The sequence below is a fragment of the Anser anser genome (assembly GCF_964211835.1).
Source record: "Anser anser genome assembly, chromosome: 28".
NCBI lineage: Eukaryota > Metazoa > Chordata > Aves > Anseriformes > Anatidae > Anser > Anser anser.
Window position 1 is genome coordinate 4,209,793 of NC_139749.1, and position 17,731 is coordinate 4,227,523.

Here is a 17,731-nt window from a genome sequence, read left to right on the forward strand (position 1 = left end):
GCTGCTCACCGAGGATGTGGTATTTTATTAAGAAACAGTACAAAAACGTATAAATGTTTAAATTTCCACACTTCCGCTCATTTACCCCAAACACAAACGGGAAAGCTGGAGCTCTCACCCCAGGAGCCTGCACATTAAGCTGTGGGGAACGCGGGGCACTGCAGGGCACTTTGCTCCTTGTCTGCTAAGGGGTTCCCTAAGGGACCCGCAGCAGGGAAGCAGCAAACAAAACCTGCAATAAATACACACCTGGGCGCTGCGCCTGGCACGGGGGGGGGCAGGGGAACCGCCTGCTGAATGTGAGAGTAAAGAAATAGAAATCGGGCAGAGCTGGTGGGCACCAAGCCACAGGCAGGCAGCAGGGGCGGGGGCTCCCGCCCGCAGGGATGGGGCACCCCCGCTGAAAGCCCTGGAGGACGTCTCCACACGCAGCCTCCCTCGATCCTGGGCTTCGTTTATTCAGCCTAAACAAATCCCTGCATAGTCAGCTGCAGATTTACCTCCCGTTTCTGTGACCTCCTCCCTTGCTCATCCCCACAGGATCTGCTACGCCCTGCTTCCGCTTTTGGATAATGGGAACTGTTTATAGCTGGCTACTGCAAGAAGAGGGAAGTAGATGTCTAATCAAAACTCAGACGGCTCAGTTAGCACCAAGTCACCTCCTCAAACAGGAGAAACAAGGCACAGACAAGGCACGCTGGTCTTAGAAGACTGAAATGTGTCCCAGGGAGCAGTCCTGGATCAGGACTTGGGGGGAGGGAGGGAGGGAACCACGAAGCGCAGGGAGCCTGCTCTCTGCAAGGGGCCCAAGGGTGCCAGGGCTGGGCTGCTGCATGTGCCCTCGCTGCCCTCGGGGCTGCAGTGGGACAGAAATCGCACTGACCTTTTCAGCCAAGTCAAAAGGGGAAAGAATTCATTTCAGACCACAGCTTCTGCATCAGCATCGCCGGGAAATCATCTGGGACTCTCCTGCCTGCCCAAGCACGCAGCTGACCCCCGGCTCGCAGAGGACGGGAAGTTGGGCTGGAAGCGGGGGCAGCAGGATCTTGGTGCTCCACACTGACAGCACAGACTTAAAGAGCAGGGCCCTGCTTAGCCTTTAACGGCATCGACTCCTGTGCTCGCCCATCCACGGCCTGCTGGGAGGTGCCTGGACTCAGATGGCGTGGGCGACAAAAGCCCTGACACGACGAAGTCCAGCCCTGACTTCAGTGGGAGGGTGCGAGAGGAGAGGTTATTTACCCGCCCAGAAGCTGCCACTTAATCTCGCCAGTAACAACAGACCCACACGGCCACATCTGACAAGAAAACTGCTGTTCTCTGCCTAAAAATCTCAAATCCTTTCTGTGGAACAGCAGAGGATACAGACGAGTTTAAATTCTTTCTAAATGCTGGGCATAGATCAAATACTCCTCGGTCTTTGTTCAGGCCCCGTGTGCGAGGACTTCTAAAAATAAAATTAACGTGCGATTTCCCCCCGCAAGGCGAAGCATTAAGAACACTGTCAGCTTTATTTGCTCCAATTCTGTAAATGAAATCCAATTACCGTGAATGCCACAGACTTTTTTTCTTCTCTTCTGAAGGGGAAGTTTGTTTCCCAGCTGAAGGGACTTTTTGGCAAAACTGGCCCTTTTCAGGGGAAGCATGGAAATACATGAGAATCAAAGTGCTATCAAAGGCACAACACAGCATTTGTACTACAGCTGCCTTCAGCTGTAGAGCTCTTCAAATTTACAAATAATGAGACTAACTTCAGGCAAAACGGAGAAGCCAAAGTTGACAGTGTCCCTTTACATCCAGTAATGTTTCTGGGAACAACATATTAGAAGAATCTGTCTGGATTTACTTTGATACCGCCTTGAACCCTCCAACACAGACTTTCCAGTTCATCAAATGGACCCAAATTTTGGACATTCTGGGGAACAAAAGAAAATAACTTAATACAAGCTTGAAGTCAGCAAGGGAATGCTGACTTCACAGAGTGTAAGTCAACAGCCAGGAACCAAGTCTCTCCAAACATTCATTCATAAAAAATAATTATTAAAGCCTTCTTCAAAACATCTTTTGGAAAAAGATAAAAAGTCTTAGTTATAAATATAGCTACACTGGTTATAAATAAATGCACTTAGATTCTCAAAACCCAGCAAGTCTCATGAAGCCTTTACAGTAACAGTGTCATAAACCTTTCTCTCCTAAAACCTGTCACTGAACCCGAGTGGTCAAACACTGCCAAACGTTGCCGGATACGTGATTTTGGCAGACCTGACCTCCCTTTGAGGCCAAAGCTTGAATAAATCGCAGGGTGCTGGACACGAGCACTCCAGGAACGAAGCTCTTCTCTAGTGCCTCAGCACAAGAGTTTCTGCGTGGGACGGGGGGAGCGCCAGCCGTTAAAGCACGGCAAAGCTTCACGAACCGTTTGCTGCCTGCATGGGGTCCCGCACAAACAAGGCCACGGCACTTCAGCCACGAGCTGAGCCCCCGAGGCACCGCCATCAACGAGAGCCAAGCGCTCTGCGGCAGGAGCACACTGCCCCGGAGAGTGATTTTATAATGAAAAGCAGGTTTTTTTTACGGTAACAAATGCGGCCCGTGACCGTAAGTTCATGCCTTTACGAACTCTTAAGTTTCTGTTACATCTCAGACATCCTGATATGGGTTGATCTGTCAGCAAAGAAATGTGAACATTGGCAGTATCTGAACCAACAGAAAACAGTTATCTGGACACGCTTGGAAGTAACGGGGGAAAAAAGCAATGCAAGGACCACGAAATTGAATGATTACCTCAAACACTGCCAATTGTTACAAAACTAGGACATGGAACTTAAGAAAAAACAAACACACAAACCAATAAACTGTGGGCCGAGACAGCTATGAATTCTTATCTTGCAAGAAGGCAATTTCAGAAAGCAGGCCAGCTGCTGGGCCTTGGAGCTGGGAGTCGCTCCTCGCCTGTACAACCTTCTGCAGCCAAGAGAACACCAGGCATGTGGTATTTTGCTAAACTTCACTTGTTTTGCTTGTGACTGCCGAGGGAGAAAAAGCTTTCATTATCAATTGCCATGCGATTATTCAGGGCCCTTCCAATCAATTTCCACACTGTCTTGAAACACACAATCCACAAGCCTGCAAAGAGGAAAGCATTTAGCTATCCTCTTTAATAAACAGGCTTGCAGAGTAAAAAAAATACGAACATTTCAGTAACAAGATCAGCTGCTTGTTAAAAAAGGTTTTAGCATCTTTAAAAATAAAAAACTGTTTAGTAAAAAAGTGACATATGTATCTTCAGAGGCAAACTGGCTCACAAGCTGTCTTACAGCAAGAGCTGAACGTATAGTTTTGCATCTATAATCAGTCAGCGCTACTCTTCAGCACAGAAGTGTCAAATAGAAGAGTTGACTAAATTTCATAAAATTGAGCAGGATTTTTCTGTGATCCCTTTGGGTGGTTGAAGGTTCTGATGTAGAGCTCCGCCGAACTTTTCCACAGTCCAAAGAAGGCAAAATGTAACATTCCCTGCTATCTTGAAATGCTCCAGCTGACACACGGTCAGCCTGGCCTTTGCTCTTGCATTGAAGATTGCCTCTGTGAACTAAATGCAGACTTTTGGAACAAAACATGTAATTGTTCAATGCCAATTCATTTCCTAGCTAAAGTGGGGAAATCCCCTCCCGCACATTAGAATATTGTAAATAAAAATGTATCACTCCAAGAAATTGTTTTTTTTTATCTGAAGGTCCAGATCTGGTCACTCAGCTTCAGAGAGGGGAGCGAACACCTCGGGTTACTGCATAGTCTGTTTTCAGAGCTGCAACTGCCTGGCAGCTGAGAGCTAATACCAGCTACTTTGGCACTGAGGTATTTCTTTTCCACTCCCAACAATGCAGGTATTAACATCACAAAATAAGCCTTCAGGTCACTTGCTGGCTAAAATTTGTAAAAGCTTTCAATCTTTCAAGGTCAAGCTTTAAAAGCACCTTTTGGCACTGTGCTGAAAGCAGAGTTATGTTGTGAGCTGCTGTAGAAGTTTCTATCCCTGGTGACGGGACCATTCAGGCAGCCCCATCGCACCATTTTCCAGTTGTGCAGTGGCTCTGACAACAGCCCTCTGCTCTCAACGCTGTTTGCCAACAGCACCTTATTAAAAAAAAAAAGTGTTATTTTCCTTTACAAAAGCAGGTCAATAACCCAGGATTAGGAGGTTACAGTTTCCACAGTGATATCAGCTGGCTGATCCATTTCCATCATGGGCAATGCAGACCCCTCGATGTCTTCCGAGGTTACCACAACTGTGTCTACCTCGGCGACCTCTTCGAGCACTGCTACCTCAGCTCCGTTGGGCTGCTGCCTCACCATGGCTGCTAGCTTCAGCCGGTACTGCTCCGCTTCCTGCTCTTTCTTTATGAGCTGGCTGCGATATTCCTGAGCTTTCCGGTTCGCCTCTTGCAGCTGCTGCTGTAGCACTTCCCTTTCATCGCTGTCCTACAGAAAACAAAAGTCAAGAGCCCATGACGGAGGCCCAACCTGCGACAGGAAGGTCACCACAAGGAAACAGGGTGTGCCACTACTAGAACAGTTACGTGTTACAAAAGCAAAATGCTCTGTGGCAGCGCTAGTAACATGCTTGAACCGAGCTCTGTTCCACTGGCTTGTTTGTCACAGGTTACCAGAATCAACTGGGACAAAGGAAGGCACAAAGTGGCTGGCAAGTTTCCCCGACATGTGCAGGGAGGCAAGCTGGTTAAGGTACACATCATCTCACCAGGATGAATTTCAAAGGCTGGAAAGCAAGCGTAAGCAGGAAGTGAGAAAGAAAAATAGAGAGCTATTTGTGCTGAAAAGTTTTGAGGCAATCAAGAAAACTGTTCTTCCCCAAGACAGTCATTCCTGCTGCGTGTATGAAGGGCTGAGATTTGGTTTACGCCCAGCCTACATGTTGTACTTCTAGAGGAAATCCTAAATAATCTCAGTCACCTACCGCGATTCACGTTAAGAACTCCGAGCTATTGCTTTGACATAGGCAAAACTGCAACAAATGATTTATCTGGCTCTTCTTCCGCGGGTAGCAGGAAAACTTGACTGAGTAATGCTCAGCTCAACCGCCTGCACGTTCATGCTAACGCAGGAGCATGTGCAGGCAGAGCAGGGAACCACCACGCAGGGTTCATTACAGTAATATACTCTGGCTCAGCTGAGCAGGGCACAGCTGATTTCCACTCTGATGGCTTTGGCAAACCGGGAGCCCAACGTTCTTAGCATAGTACAGAACCATTCATGAGACAACAGCAGTTACGAGAAGGAATATCTACCTTGCTTTCCTCCAAGTCATTTACATTTTGTTCCACTTTTTGCTTCTTGGCCAGCGGCTCTTCCTCCTCTTCTGCGTCATCTCCATCTTCAATAATAGTCTCTTCTGCAACCTGACCAGCAGGTACAGTTAAAACTGAAAAATTGAAAGGTGACAAATTATGCAGTGTGAGACATGCTTTTGCACAGATGTTTCCTGAAAGAAGTCACTGCATCAGAGCGGTTCTGAAGAAAAACCTGCGGATCAGCAATGCTGTAGTTTTTCTGGAGAGGAGAGGAAATCTGGAGCAGCTTTTCAGTTTCCTCTACTCAGGCCCTTGTTTTAGACCGTTTGCTGTAAGAAGCACCCTGGTATTTCAGAGTCCCATTACCACAACAGGGCTGACAGAAGTCCAAGTCAGATTTGCGTCTCGGAACACATGGGAAGTAAAATTATCCTCTTGATTGTTCAGTAATGCAATTATTAGCCAGGACACTTGTAAGCAAGAGGAACAGAAAACTCTTCTCGAAAATTCCCTGTACGGACAGTCCCCCGGGCTAAGCTCAGAATCAGCACATGCAATAGCTGCAAATACTCTGAAGAACAAACGTGTTTTAAATCTGCACGCATGAGTTTGGGAAGCCAGTAGAAAGAATTCATCCAACCAAGGAGGAGAAATGAACCATGTGAGCTACTGAAGGTAGCTCTACCTAAACAGTTCTTTCTTTGTCTGCCTTAGACTCAGAATGGGCTACAAGCCCATTTCCCAATTTGGAAAATAATTCTGAATAATTAACAGCTTTGGAAAATTGCTTTCCACTCACAAAGTCCATAAGCAGACAGAAATGATGTAACCTATCTCACACTGTATGCATGTCACAGGAGAGCTAATTTCCTAATCCTCTTTTTCCTGCACCAATATTAATCCAAATAATCAAGTATCCCTAGGACACGTTAAAAGAATTGTCAGTAGGAGACAAGGCTGATGAATTACATCCCTTGCGGAAATAAGAATCCACTAGAAGCGCTCTGGAGCTCTGCCCTGCATTACTGAACATGATTTAAATTTGCCTTGTAAAATTAATAGATTATATTGCCTTAGGCTATATAACTATAGTTATAGGAAGAAGAGGTACATTTAAGCTGATATTAATGTCCTAGCGCTAACTCTGACATGAACAATGGAGTAATTTCCCAAGGTAACAGGTTGCAGTTTCAGCACCCAAGCGATTTACTCCCTGACTGGGAAACTGGCCACAAGGTAGAAGAACCACCCTTCCTGGCTGCCAGAGACAACAGCTAACGTGGCACTTCTCACCCCACAGCTCTACGGTGAAGGTGTTGGGTTTTAACACAAAGATCAAAATATTAAAGTGCAGCAGCATGGATGTGCGTTAAACTGCAAACAAGCCGCTGGAAAGCTTTACCACTGACATCAGCCCCGCAAGCATTTTAACCCCTCCTGGAGCCCTGCAGTCAGGCGGGGATCTGTTTGTTATACCACACTGCTGACAAGCCAAACCACACAAACAGCCTTCCTCGCGCGGCTCAGTGAGGTTTACAGCCACCGGTGCTTTTTTCTTTTTGAAGTTAATCCTCAGCGCTGCCCTACAGCTTTCCAAGCTCGGCTCCTCCGTACCTTGCTGTCCATCTTCCATGGTGACAATGAACGGCTGGCTGAGGCTGCTGGTGGGGACGGCTGTCTGCAGCGTGCCCAGGGGAACTCCGTCCGTTACAATGGTGATGACGCGCTGCCCTCCGCTACCGACCACTTGCTGTATGGCAGAATCGACAGAATTTGCTTCCACTATTTCCTCTGTATTACCTTGAGAAATAAAGTGCATGCCAAAAAAAAAAAAAAAAGTCAGCATTTCCTTCTCTCTTCCTTGAATTGAAACTGAAGCCTAGGAAAAAAGCTCAAGCACACAGCATGAGAATCCTGGAGCGGTTGCTTATGAAAAACAAATCTGGAAATATAGTAAGTCTTAAAGTGCGTGGGGGAGGGGGGGGACCAAAACAAAACAAAAACAAAACAAACACACTAGACTTCTGTAAAACAGTTTTTACAGAGAAAAACAGATTTTTTTTCCATAAATTAGTAAGATGAAAGCACTAGCATCCCAGCAAATTAACGAAGACTGGAGCTTGAGGCAGCTGTTAAGCAGAGCTGGCTCTGCCAAGCTTCCTTAGATGACCTTTCCCCCAACTCTAACAAAGACAAGCCACACACAAACCTCTTCATGCTGCAAGGGACCCCACCCCACAAGCACAGCTAGAGCAAGCAGCCGTAAGGAGGCTGCTAGGCTGGGCTGGGTGCCTGCAGACCTGTTCAGCTCTCTGGGACATTTACGGCTTGCACAAATAATCAGGATTGCAAACGCTGGGCTGCTTCCTGCTCCCAACACACACTGCAAGCACGGGAAAGAGAGGGTACCTGACCGCCACGCACTGCTGGGTACCAAAACGGAAAACTTTCAAGCACCAAAGGACAAGGCATCAGTCTCACTGCACCAACTGCTTAAAGTTAAATTACTCATCTCTAGACTCTAGGAAAAATGCTTAGCTTTGGGGAAAGAAATAAATTCCAAGGTGAAGGGATTATATAAACTTTAATTATCAAATTCCTACATGTTAAGTCCATTAAAGGGTAAACATTACGCTGTACAAACATAGTAACAGATCATTTAGAACAAAAAGCAAACAAAAAATAAAACGAAAGAAAACAGCCAGCACTTTCTGTAAGAAGAAGTTACCAGAGCCTCAAGAGACTCAAAACATCGGTTGACTACCAAGATTTTATAGGGATGTGAAGCTGAGCAAGCTGGCAAACTGCAGACAAGGAAACATTTCAGACAATTTCCTTCTTAAACAAACATTTATCTTCACTTATGTATTAAAGTAAATTCATATTCTGAAGGGGTTTTCTTCTTTTTTTTCTCTTTAACTGATAAAGCAAGCCAAGAGCAACATATGTGATGTCAGGGCAAGGCTGGCTGCTTAATAAACACAGAGTTATTTCTATTACTAACAGTTGCTGGGTTTTGAATTAAGTTTGAAATGGGATTAGAAATAAATAAATAATCAACCCACTGCTTCACAAATGTTTATCATCATCTCTTATTTACCCTGAAAAAAAGCAAACTCACTTCCAGTTGCACACAGGTAACTTAAATTTCCTTCAGTTTCCTGGCAAGAGGCTCGCTAGAATTGCACAAATTTGAATGGGCATCCAACTGGTCTCCCCTACCTGTAGCTCTGTTTGAGCTGGAAAGAGGGGCTGATGCTTCAGCGAGGGCTGCAAGCGTGGCAAGCACAGAGGTTGTTGAATTGGAAAACTGCACCGTAGATACGTGTGAGTCACCTGCTGGAGAAAGATGGGGGAAAACTGAATAATTTTCAGGACCTGCTTTAGCTGAAGAAGAAATACAGCAGTCAGATTGCAACGTTTTTGTCACCCAGAGATCAAGACATCAAATGTGAAAGGGAAGCGGAACAGATCATTTGTCGTGAGAAGTGCCTTTCCTACTACTAACTGTAAAAAGGGCTTTGATATTTAGGACGGACCATGCTCACTCTGAATACTTTATGATAATTTTAATCCAATTTAAACAAGAATTTCATTAATTTATTATTTATTTTTGTAACAAAAAGAGCGGCAATGCGAACTGATTTGCTCCAGCATCACTGTAGGAATTACAGAAAGGCAGACTGTCTGCTGGGCTACTTGGCATGCCGAGCTTCGATCTGGAGACGTGGATGTTTTTTCAAGATGTAGCCGTGCCGCCTGATGCCACTCACAGCAGTGCTGAGCTCTGACTGCTGTGATATTATGCAGGGTGGTTGCTATGTGCATAATTACTTGGCTTTGCACCTTATCATTGTAACTTTCAAAATTGCAAATCCTAAGGAATATATTGAGCTATATCAACTACGCCAACAGAGCCTTTTGATCAAATTCGGAAATTGGCTCAGTATATCCCTTTAGGTCGAGGTACTGAGCATATTCGTCCTTTTTTCCTCCGCTCTCAGGTCTAGTAATGAAAAGCACAAGGCTACTTAAATGGTGTATTGATTTCAATGCGATAAGCAAGTCTTCTCAATTCCAAAAACAATGTTTCTTCCTCCAATTGACCACAGTAATTCCTATTCAAAGCAGACTTAATAAGAATGGAACAGGAAACTGAGGTCAACGGGTGCAAACTCAGTATTTTATTTGCATGCATGTAACCCACAATTCCCCCCCTGCCAAAAAAAAAAAAAAGTGAGATCCTGTACCTCGCTGCCAGCATAGATTGTAAATACACGAAGGGAAGTTCACCTAAAGTTCCCCTGCCTTAACCCCTGCAGCCCATTTTCTCTTTCACTCACTGGCTCCTTGATTTTATGAAGGTTATCAAGTGATTTAGTTTCAAAGAACAATACTTCCAAAAGGGATACGGGCTAGGCACATGAAAACGCTGTGGGGCTTAGTAAATATTTTCAGCAGCTTGTAATCAGATTTCTTCAGACTAGCTAAATATGCTTATTCCCATTTAAAAACCTTTTCAGTAACTGAAGGCATAAGGAATTTAAGAGAAGTGAGAGGAATTACTAGCTGTAAAGGGGTTATACGAGAGGGATTTTTATTTTTTGTTGGTGCTGTGATCGTGCAGTCACTGACGCCCTCTTGTGGGCAGCGAGAAAAAAAACTCCTGACACGGCCTCGAGCTGGAGCACCTCAAACCCGTGTTTTCACACTGCCCGGCCATTGATGATGCTGGAAGTGTTACGGGGGGGAATAACCCCGGGTACTTTAGTCAAGTCACACGCGGGCAATCAGTCACCGCTGTGATGTGGCACTGAAAAAGGCAAGGGCATTGGCCTCAGACGCCTACCGGGCTCCAAGACAGCGCGCAACACGGACTGGCAAGAGGATCATCTGGCACACAACCTTTCGAGGGGCCTTATGCCCCTTTGAGTTTAGGGAATAGCCTTCACCGAAGATGTTGTGTGCCAGTCACGTTGTGTTTTCCTCACAGATGTAACAAAACTCTTCTACTCATTTTTCCCCTTCTAAATCAGGATTTGTCAGTGCCTTAAAGCTGTGAGCAGCACCAAAAGCTTTGAGATTAAGTCCAGCGTTGCTGAATTCACTGTGGCCAGAGAGGCAGAGAGGTCTGGGTGGGACTGCAGAATGTCATTATCCAAGATTTTAAAAGCACTCTAGTTAATAAGCAAACATTCATGCATGTGAACGGTCCCACTAACCAAAGAATTACTCACATGCAGAAGTGTTTGCAGGATGAGGCCAAATAGCTTCACAAAACTTGTATTTAGTAGCCTCCTTGTGACTGAAAAAAAACAATGGTTTGGATTTCCCCAAATACAGAAAATTAACTTTAGAGTTATTATGAAAATTGGAATTACACAAAAAAGAATTTGCACTCAGCCTTAAGTTAAAGTGTTCTCCCCACTAAGCTAGGGCTTACAGGACAATGAGGAACCTAATTATTCCCATCTAACACGCGGGGGGAGGGAATGGTGGAGAATGAGTAATATGCATATCCCACAGACCTGCTTACTGTGAAAAGACTTTTCACTGGTTCCTTACTCAACATTACGTATACCAAAATACCCATGCAACTCCTCTAGCCAACGAAGAACAAAGCAAACCATTCCCCAACAGCTCTCTAATGCTACAGATTTGGCGCAGGCAATAGTTTCCATTACTCGTCTGTTGCAATCATCCAAATCCCTTTTCCCAAGCTCTGGTGCTTTTAACAGACCCGGAGCAGACCCGCAGCTGAGCTCAGCAGAGCTTCACCACTTATAGTAGAACTACCCTTATTTACATCAGCTAGAAATTTGCTTTGCTGCCTTCCACAGGAAAAAAATACATATATTCTGGGGCTAGAAGCAGTAGTTTGGTGCATCTGGCTGCGTTTCACCACTTTTCCTCTACTAAATGACCCTCTGCCCCCTACTGGTAAGCAGTCTGCATCCCTATGAACCTCACAGACGAGAAGTTTTCTCACAACTTTCCCATGCAAGGTCCCATAAAACCTCACCTGCGGTTGTTTTGGCATTTGCTGACGAGACGAGACTAGCAAGATTGAGAACTTCCCCTGGTGCAAGAATAAACGGTGAGGTGACAGTCACGGTGTTCGTGACAGGATGTGCTCTCTCTGGATGTGTGTTCACCTGGTTCTGCATTGCTTCCTAGGAAAGACGTTGGGGTTAAGGGTGTATTCCTCCTGCCTTCTGCGGTAAACAGGAGTATTCGGCACCCTTGTAACATCTCAGAGGCAGATTATTTCTCTCTGCAGCACATCAGTGACACCAGTGCAGAAGCTATTACAAAACTGCCACCTAAATTGGCAGCTTACACTATTGTGGCACGTTATCATGCGAGATGCGTGCAATTCAAACCCTATCAGCCAATTTAGCCCTTGTAGGCACACACTGGTTGGTTGAGAAATAATACTAATTAAAAATTCTACCTCCTTATCTCCAGTTTTTTCTAACAGAAAATGATTCCATCAGATGCAACAGGATCCCTCTCCCCTTAGCACAGATCTGCCTGAGGTAGACACCCAGATTCCCATCCAGATCAACAGGGAGAAATACACATTTCTGGAAAGTGAGTCATCCAGCCCATTTACACTCCTATCTTGGGATATTATGATTCATCTCCCAGAGGTGATCATTTCATTGATTTCACACAAGGAGTCCATGAAGTCAGCACAAACAGATCCTGCGCTGGTGACATCTGAACCAAGAGCTGGCATTTGCCAAGCCATGTGTCCTGGTTTCAGCTAGGACAGAGTTAATTTTCCTCCTAGTGGCTGGTATGGTGCTGTGTTTTGGGTTGAGGATAAGAATAATGTTGACAACACGCTGATGTTTTAACTTTTACTGAGCAGCGCTCAGCAATGTGAGCAGCGCTCACATTAAGTCAAGGACTTTTCAGCTTCTTGCGCCACCCTGTCGGTGAGTAGGCTGGGGTGGACAGCCCCCAAGGAGCTGGGAGGGAACAAAAGCAGGACAGCTGGCCCAAACTGGCCAAAGGGATATTCCATACCACGCGATGTCATGCTGAACAGCTAATGTGGGGTGGCTGGACGGGGGTCGGGGGGACCACTGGGATGGGATGGGCATCGGTCAGCGGGTGGTGAGCAGTTGCATTGTGCATCACTTGCTTTGTACATATAATTATTACTATTTTTCTCTTCCTTTTCTGTCCTATTAAACCATCTTTATCTCAACCCACAAGCTTTTACTTTTTTTCCCCGATTCTCTCCCCCATCCCACTGGGAGGGGAGCGAACAGCTACATGGTGCTGAACTGCCTGCCGGGTTAAAACACACCACCACATGAGGCTGCCACACTATAAAAGTTACCTTAGCACTTCTGGTCTGAGCATCAGAGAGAGTTTCCATAAGAAACATCTGTTCTAGTTTTTCCAGCAGTTGTGGGTCACAAAACTACCAGCAAGTTTCTCCTTTCCCAGCCTACCTGTAGTATTACCAGAGTCTCTGGATTGTTCTTGTCCAAAGCAATATCAAAAGCTGACTTATCAAACTTGCTGAAAGCGTGGACGTCGGCTCCATATTTGATGAGCAACTCTACAACGTCTCGGTGGTTATGCTCTGTTGCCCAGTGTAAAGCAGTCATTTTCAGCATGTCCTTGGCATTTACATCGGCTCCATTCTAAAAGAGAGAGATGTTACTTGTCAGCACGCTGTCTTTTCTCAATACAGAGCATCAGTGAGCAGATGTAACAGACCCCTGTCAAAGAGCTCGGTTGTACTCTTCTGATTTTAACCTCAGCCACTCTCATCTGGATTATTCACCAAATAGCTGCTAAAACAAAACTCTGACATGGTCGTTAAGTTCTGACAGCACCACTTTAACTTCAGCATTCACAGGATGTTTCCTTCTCTCCTGCAGGAGATATTTTACTGTGTCTTAAAGGTGGTACCTGTGCCAGCATTTAAACAGGGACATCAACACTTAGATTCCCAGGCCATTCGTCTAAATGCCTGAAGGTTATACCTGATTTACTATACTTACCCTAATTAACAATTCTACAATATGAGTGTGCCCATCAGCTGCAGCCATGTGTAGCGGAGTCCGGTCCACTTTTGTTCGGGCATCTCTGCTAACACCAGCTCGAAGCAGCACCTCTGCTGTTGAATAGTGGCCGTACTGGGCAGCAAGGTGAAGAGGTGACGTCCCAAGCTGCACGTTAATTTGGGAGAGTTACTGTTGGTGCACAGCAAGAGAGGGCAGGCAAAGCAATCACCGCACGCATGTCCAGCAGTAATGAGAATCACAAAGCTTCCAGAAGAAATTAATCTTTTTTTTCTCCACTCAGAAATAGGGGGCTGCACACCCAAAACATTTTTACGACAAACATTAAGTGTTTTAAAGATCTTTATGTTATCTGGTAACTTGAAAGTCAAACAGGCTTTTACTTTCTCCACTGTGCCATTCGTTTATCATGGAACATCAGACTGCTTCTTTTCAGAAGTAAAACAGAACAGCTCTGCTTTTTCTCTATCACCACAGATAATTTTACCACCCTTTCGAAAAGGTCAGTATTAGAATGCTACTAGGCTTCGCTTCCTCTCAACACAGGTAATTCCTTCACCTTGCAAAGTTATGGATGAACAGATTGATGCGCTAGGGTACTGGCGATGGAAAATAGTTATTGATGACATATCAGTTATGATCTGGTTCCCTGTTTATCCAATTGTTACCCTTCAGCTTCATTAAACCTTTTATTTCCTTTCCAACCCAGGATGGGCTGGTTTTAGTTTTTCTGTTTGTTTGTTGAAGGGAAGAAAACAAAACCAAAGATTACTTTCTTGACCGGCAAAGTTGAACTAATTAAATACAGCACACTTAAAGAAACTTCTTACTACTGAGAGGTTTATCAATTCTTCCAATTCAATTTTATTCATTATTTATCTCAGCTGTTGGAAATTGCCCTTCTTAAAGCATCAAAATCCACAGACATTGTGATCTGAAATGGTACAGTACTTAAGACTGCGCTGTTGTGTCTCAGGAAGAGATCAATCTTTACGCAAACGTGAATTTATCTTTGCCTGTCGAAGGTCATGGTTTTTCAAGCGCTTCATCCAGAATCTGCTCTGCCACAGAAACCCAGAGCTGAGTTATCTGCCAATCCAGACTCTCTATTTTACTGGGTTACAGGATTGTTTTTACTTATTTTACTGGGTTATAAGATTATTTTATTTTACTGCTCCCATTTCCATTCCTATCCTTCAGCACCAAAGAGCAGACGCGCAACGCATTTCACAAAGAAAGCCAACGTCTGCATCCCTCCAACATACCCAGTCAGTGGTGAAAGGAGCACCATTTGCCATCAACGTTCGCACTTCGTCATCTTCGCCTTTGCGAGCTGCTTCTAGCAACCTCTTCCCTAGGTCCACTAAGGACATCTTTATACATGGGAACAAGTATTTGCTGAAAGCTGCTTTAAAAGGTGGGAGCAAGAAATGGAAAACAAATGAAGAAACAAAAGACATTGAGGCACAGACATAAAAACCCAGTACAGCTAAGGTCTGGCTGGCTGGCTAGCAGACACACAGAACTAGGCCCAACCCCATAAAAACACAGGCAAAAGTATCTATCAGTTTTCAGTTCCATGCCTCAAACATCAAGGGAAGCAACAGAGTCTCAGGCTGCCGGCAGACCAGACCTTACAAGGCTCCTGCAAAATCCCACTTACCTCAACAGCACCTTGTACAGACACAAAGCCTTGCCCATGTGGATCCCGTTTCACAAGCAGAACCTATAAAAGCAACAGCTAAGCAGTTCGCATTTTTTGCACAACATCACTTTGATTTTCAAAGTACTTTAATCTCCAAGACTCTCTCTGACCCCAGCACTTGGGGCTAAGCGTGGGGGAACTACCCCCGCTCTCTGCCAGGAGAGAATAAAACAAACCTTGGTGACTCCAGTGACTTGGTCGAGGTCATGAAAGGAGCAGAGCTCAAAAGCTCCCAGTCCCGCCGTCAGCCTACCAGACAAGTGTCTCTATTTATTCCAAACTACATTCGACATACCATGTTTGTGGCAGTGAACTACAGCATTTTTCTCCACAATAGGGTTACGCTGGTCGCCAGTCCTATGAAAGACTGACTTTAAAGTCAATCCACTAACTCTTGTACAACATTCATGTAGTGACTACAAATGCCTGTCTGTGCAGCAGTGCGCTGTGCCACGCAGTGCAACAGTGACTCCAACAGCACTGAAGCCCGTAAATGATGTTTTTAATTTCCTTCAATTGCAATCCTCTGAAATAGTTGGAAAGCTCTAAAAGAGGGTCTTTCTTGAATGAAGAATTCAAGAGAAATGCCCCGCGCTTTCCTCAGTGACGCACTACATACAGACAGCCGTCAGTAAAACAAGCCCCCGAAAGTAAAGCTGAACAGCAAGCCCTAAACCTCATCAGGCAACGCTGTTTATTAACTTCTCTCTCCAAAAACACATCTCACTTTGTAAGATTATTTTAAACTTGCAGCTCTTTCTAAGCGTGCGGTTATTATGAGCAACACTCGAGTCTTGGAAGTCAGGAACCAAGCGATGCTTAGTTCACCGTCACGAAGACACTTCTAGGAGCATGAGCTTGAGGAAAAAAAAATAATAATAAAAAAACCTAGTCGCTCCTACAACATGTGTGAAAGGAAAGGGCTCCTTTGGACCTGTCCCCTACCGCTGCACAGTGCCAGCACCCAGCTCGGACACCGCTGCGGCTCAGCAAGCCAAAAGCCTCCGGCTCCGCGTGAGGAAGATCCCCAACGGGGATGAGCCCCGGACTCGGGACTTACTTGCGCAGCGTGCTCTGGACCTGTGATGCATTCAGGACGGCTGTGTTTGACCTCCACAACCCCCTGCCCTTTAGCAACTTCCCAGTTTGTTTTTCTCTGACTCCTCGTGGGACAGACACTATTTTTACAGCGCTCCTGCTTGTTGCCCACGTCGAGAACACTCGCGTTCAACTTTCCAGGCATCAGTAGTTCCACCGCACTCTGCGTGTGCTAGGGCTACTGCCAGCTCACGCATTTACGAGGCTGGAGTTTACCATTCTGTGCGCGTTTGGAAAAGAAAGGAGAAACTGGGTCGCTAACAAAACCCCACCGGTTTCTCCCCTCGTATTAAACGGAACCCCCGTCACGTCAATTCTCAGAGTCCCCTCCGCACGCCCCCGCTCTCCGCCCCGCCCGATGCTCCAAGGACGTTACCACCGCCGCTTTTTTATCTTCCGAAGCCCCCCGCGGCACTCCCGGCCGGGCAGCCGCTGACAGGCCCCCGCCGTCCCCAGGAGCACGGCAAGCAGCGCGCTCCGCCCGCCCCCCCGGCCCGGCGGCGCTCCCCTCACGGCACGGCGGCGCCCCCCCGGGGACACCCCCACCCCGTCCGAGGGGTGCGAGCCCCCCTGGCCTCGGCGGGGACCCCGCTTCCCACCCCCAGCCCCCTCCCAGAGCGCAGCGCCCCGCCGGGATCCCCTCTGGGGCCACCTCCCCTCTAAGCCCCCCCCCCCAGGACACCCCGATACCGACCCCGCGCCTCGCCCCCCTCCGCCCCGCCGCCCCCCCCCCGGCCACGCGCACACACGACGCACGCGCGCCAGCAGCCCCCAGCCCCACTCACGCTCCGGCTCGGGCCCCCCCCCCCGGGCGCTCGGCTGTTCCCGCACGCAGCACCGCCCCCCTCCTCTCCCGCCCCCCTCCTGGCTCTTCCCGCCCCTCCCGCCGCAGCCACACAAAATGGCCGACGCGGAGGCGAAGCAGCGGAGGGATACGGTGCCCAACGACCAGAGCCCGTGGAGGGAGAGGGAGGGCGAGAAGGGTGGGCTAAGGCCGTTCCTCCTCCTCCTCCTCCTCGTCCTCACAAGGGCCGGGAGGGAGGGTGGCGAAGTGCCGAGTGGCGGGGAAGCCCGAGAGGGGACTATTTTCTCTAGCGAAGGTATTGCAGTTGCCGAAGGCGGAGGAATACGCGCCCCGCAGGTAGTTCCGGCAGAGGCGTTTGGGCGCCAACTATAAAAGGGCGGCAGCGGCGCCCGGAGGCTGTGGCGCCTCCCTGAGGCGGCGGCGGTGGGTGCGTGGGCGGCACCTCGGCGTGAGGCTGGGTCTCCGGCCTCTGGATGCGGCTGTCCATGTGAATACACTCTGTGTGGTGCGCGCACGTTTTCTCTGAGCGCCTTTCTGTCTACGAGATGGCTTCCACCCGCAGAAGGGAGCCCTGTGCCCTACTCTAGCGATGTACCACCATCAGCTGCCTCCGATGCACTTTGATTACCTCTTTGGGGGTGGGCGTGAAGCACTGCAGTCTCCTCCAGGGCGCTGCTGGGGCCTTGTTTGGGCTTCCTGCGCATGTATGTCTGCAATAGCCTGTACTTAATTGATTTCACAGAATCATTTAGGTTGGAAAAGA

General features: G+C 47.1%; 1 protein-coding gene across 13 annotated transcripts; it reads right to left on the bottom strand.

The window, feature by feature from the left end:
• Window positions 1-7: 7 nt before the first annotated feature.
• Window positions 8-17,052, bottom strand: GABPB2 (GA binding protein transcription factor subunit beta 2). 13 transcript variants are annotated; one of them, XM_083813384.1, is made up of 11 exons: window positions 16,949-17,052; window positions 16,126-16,383; window positions 15,024-15,086; window positions 14,626-14,765; window positions 13,340-13,507; window positions 12,782-12,976; window positions 11,335-11,485; window positions 8,535-8,648; window positions 6,927-7,112; window positions 5,310-5,443; window positions 8-4,482 (listed from the first exon to the last, which is right to left on the bottom strand). In XM_083813384.1, the coding sequence occupies exons 4-11, from the start codon at window positions 14,731-14,733 to the stop codon at window positions 4,195-4,197; spliced, it is 1,344 nt and encodes a 447-aa protein (XP_083669510.1). In that variant the 5' UTR covers window positions 14,734-14,765; window positions 15,024-15,086; window positions 16,126-16,383; window positions 16,949-17,052; the 3' UTR covers window positions 8-4,194. The 13 variants fall into 13 exon arrangements, with proteins under 13 accessions (XP_083669510.1, XP_083669509.1, XP_083669514.1 ...); XM_083813383.1 differs by having other exon boundaries at window positions 8,535-8,651; XM_083813388.1 differs by having other exon boundaries at window positions 8,535-8,672; window positions 14,626-14,768.
• Between the last annotated feature and the right edge of the window lie 679 nt (window positions 17,053-17,731).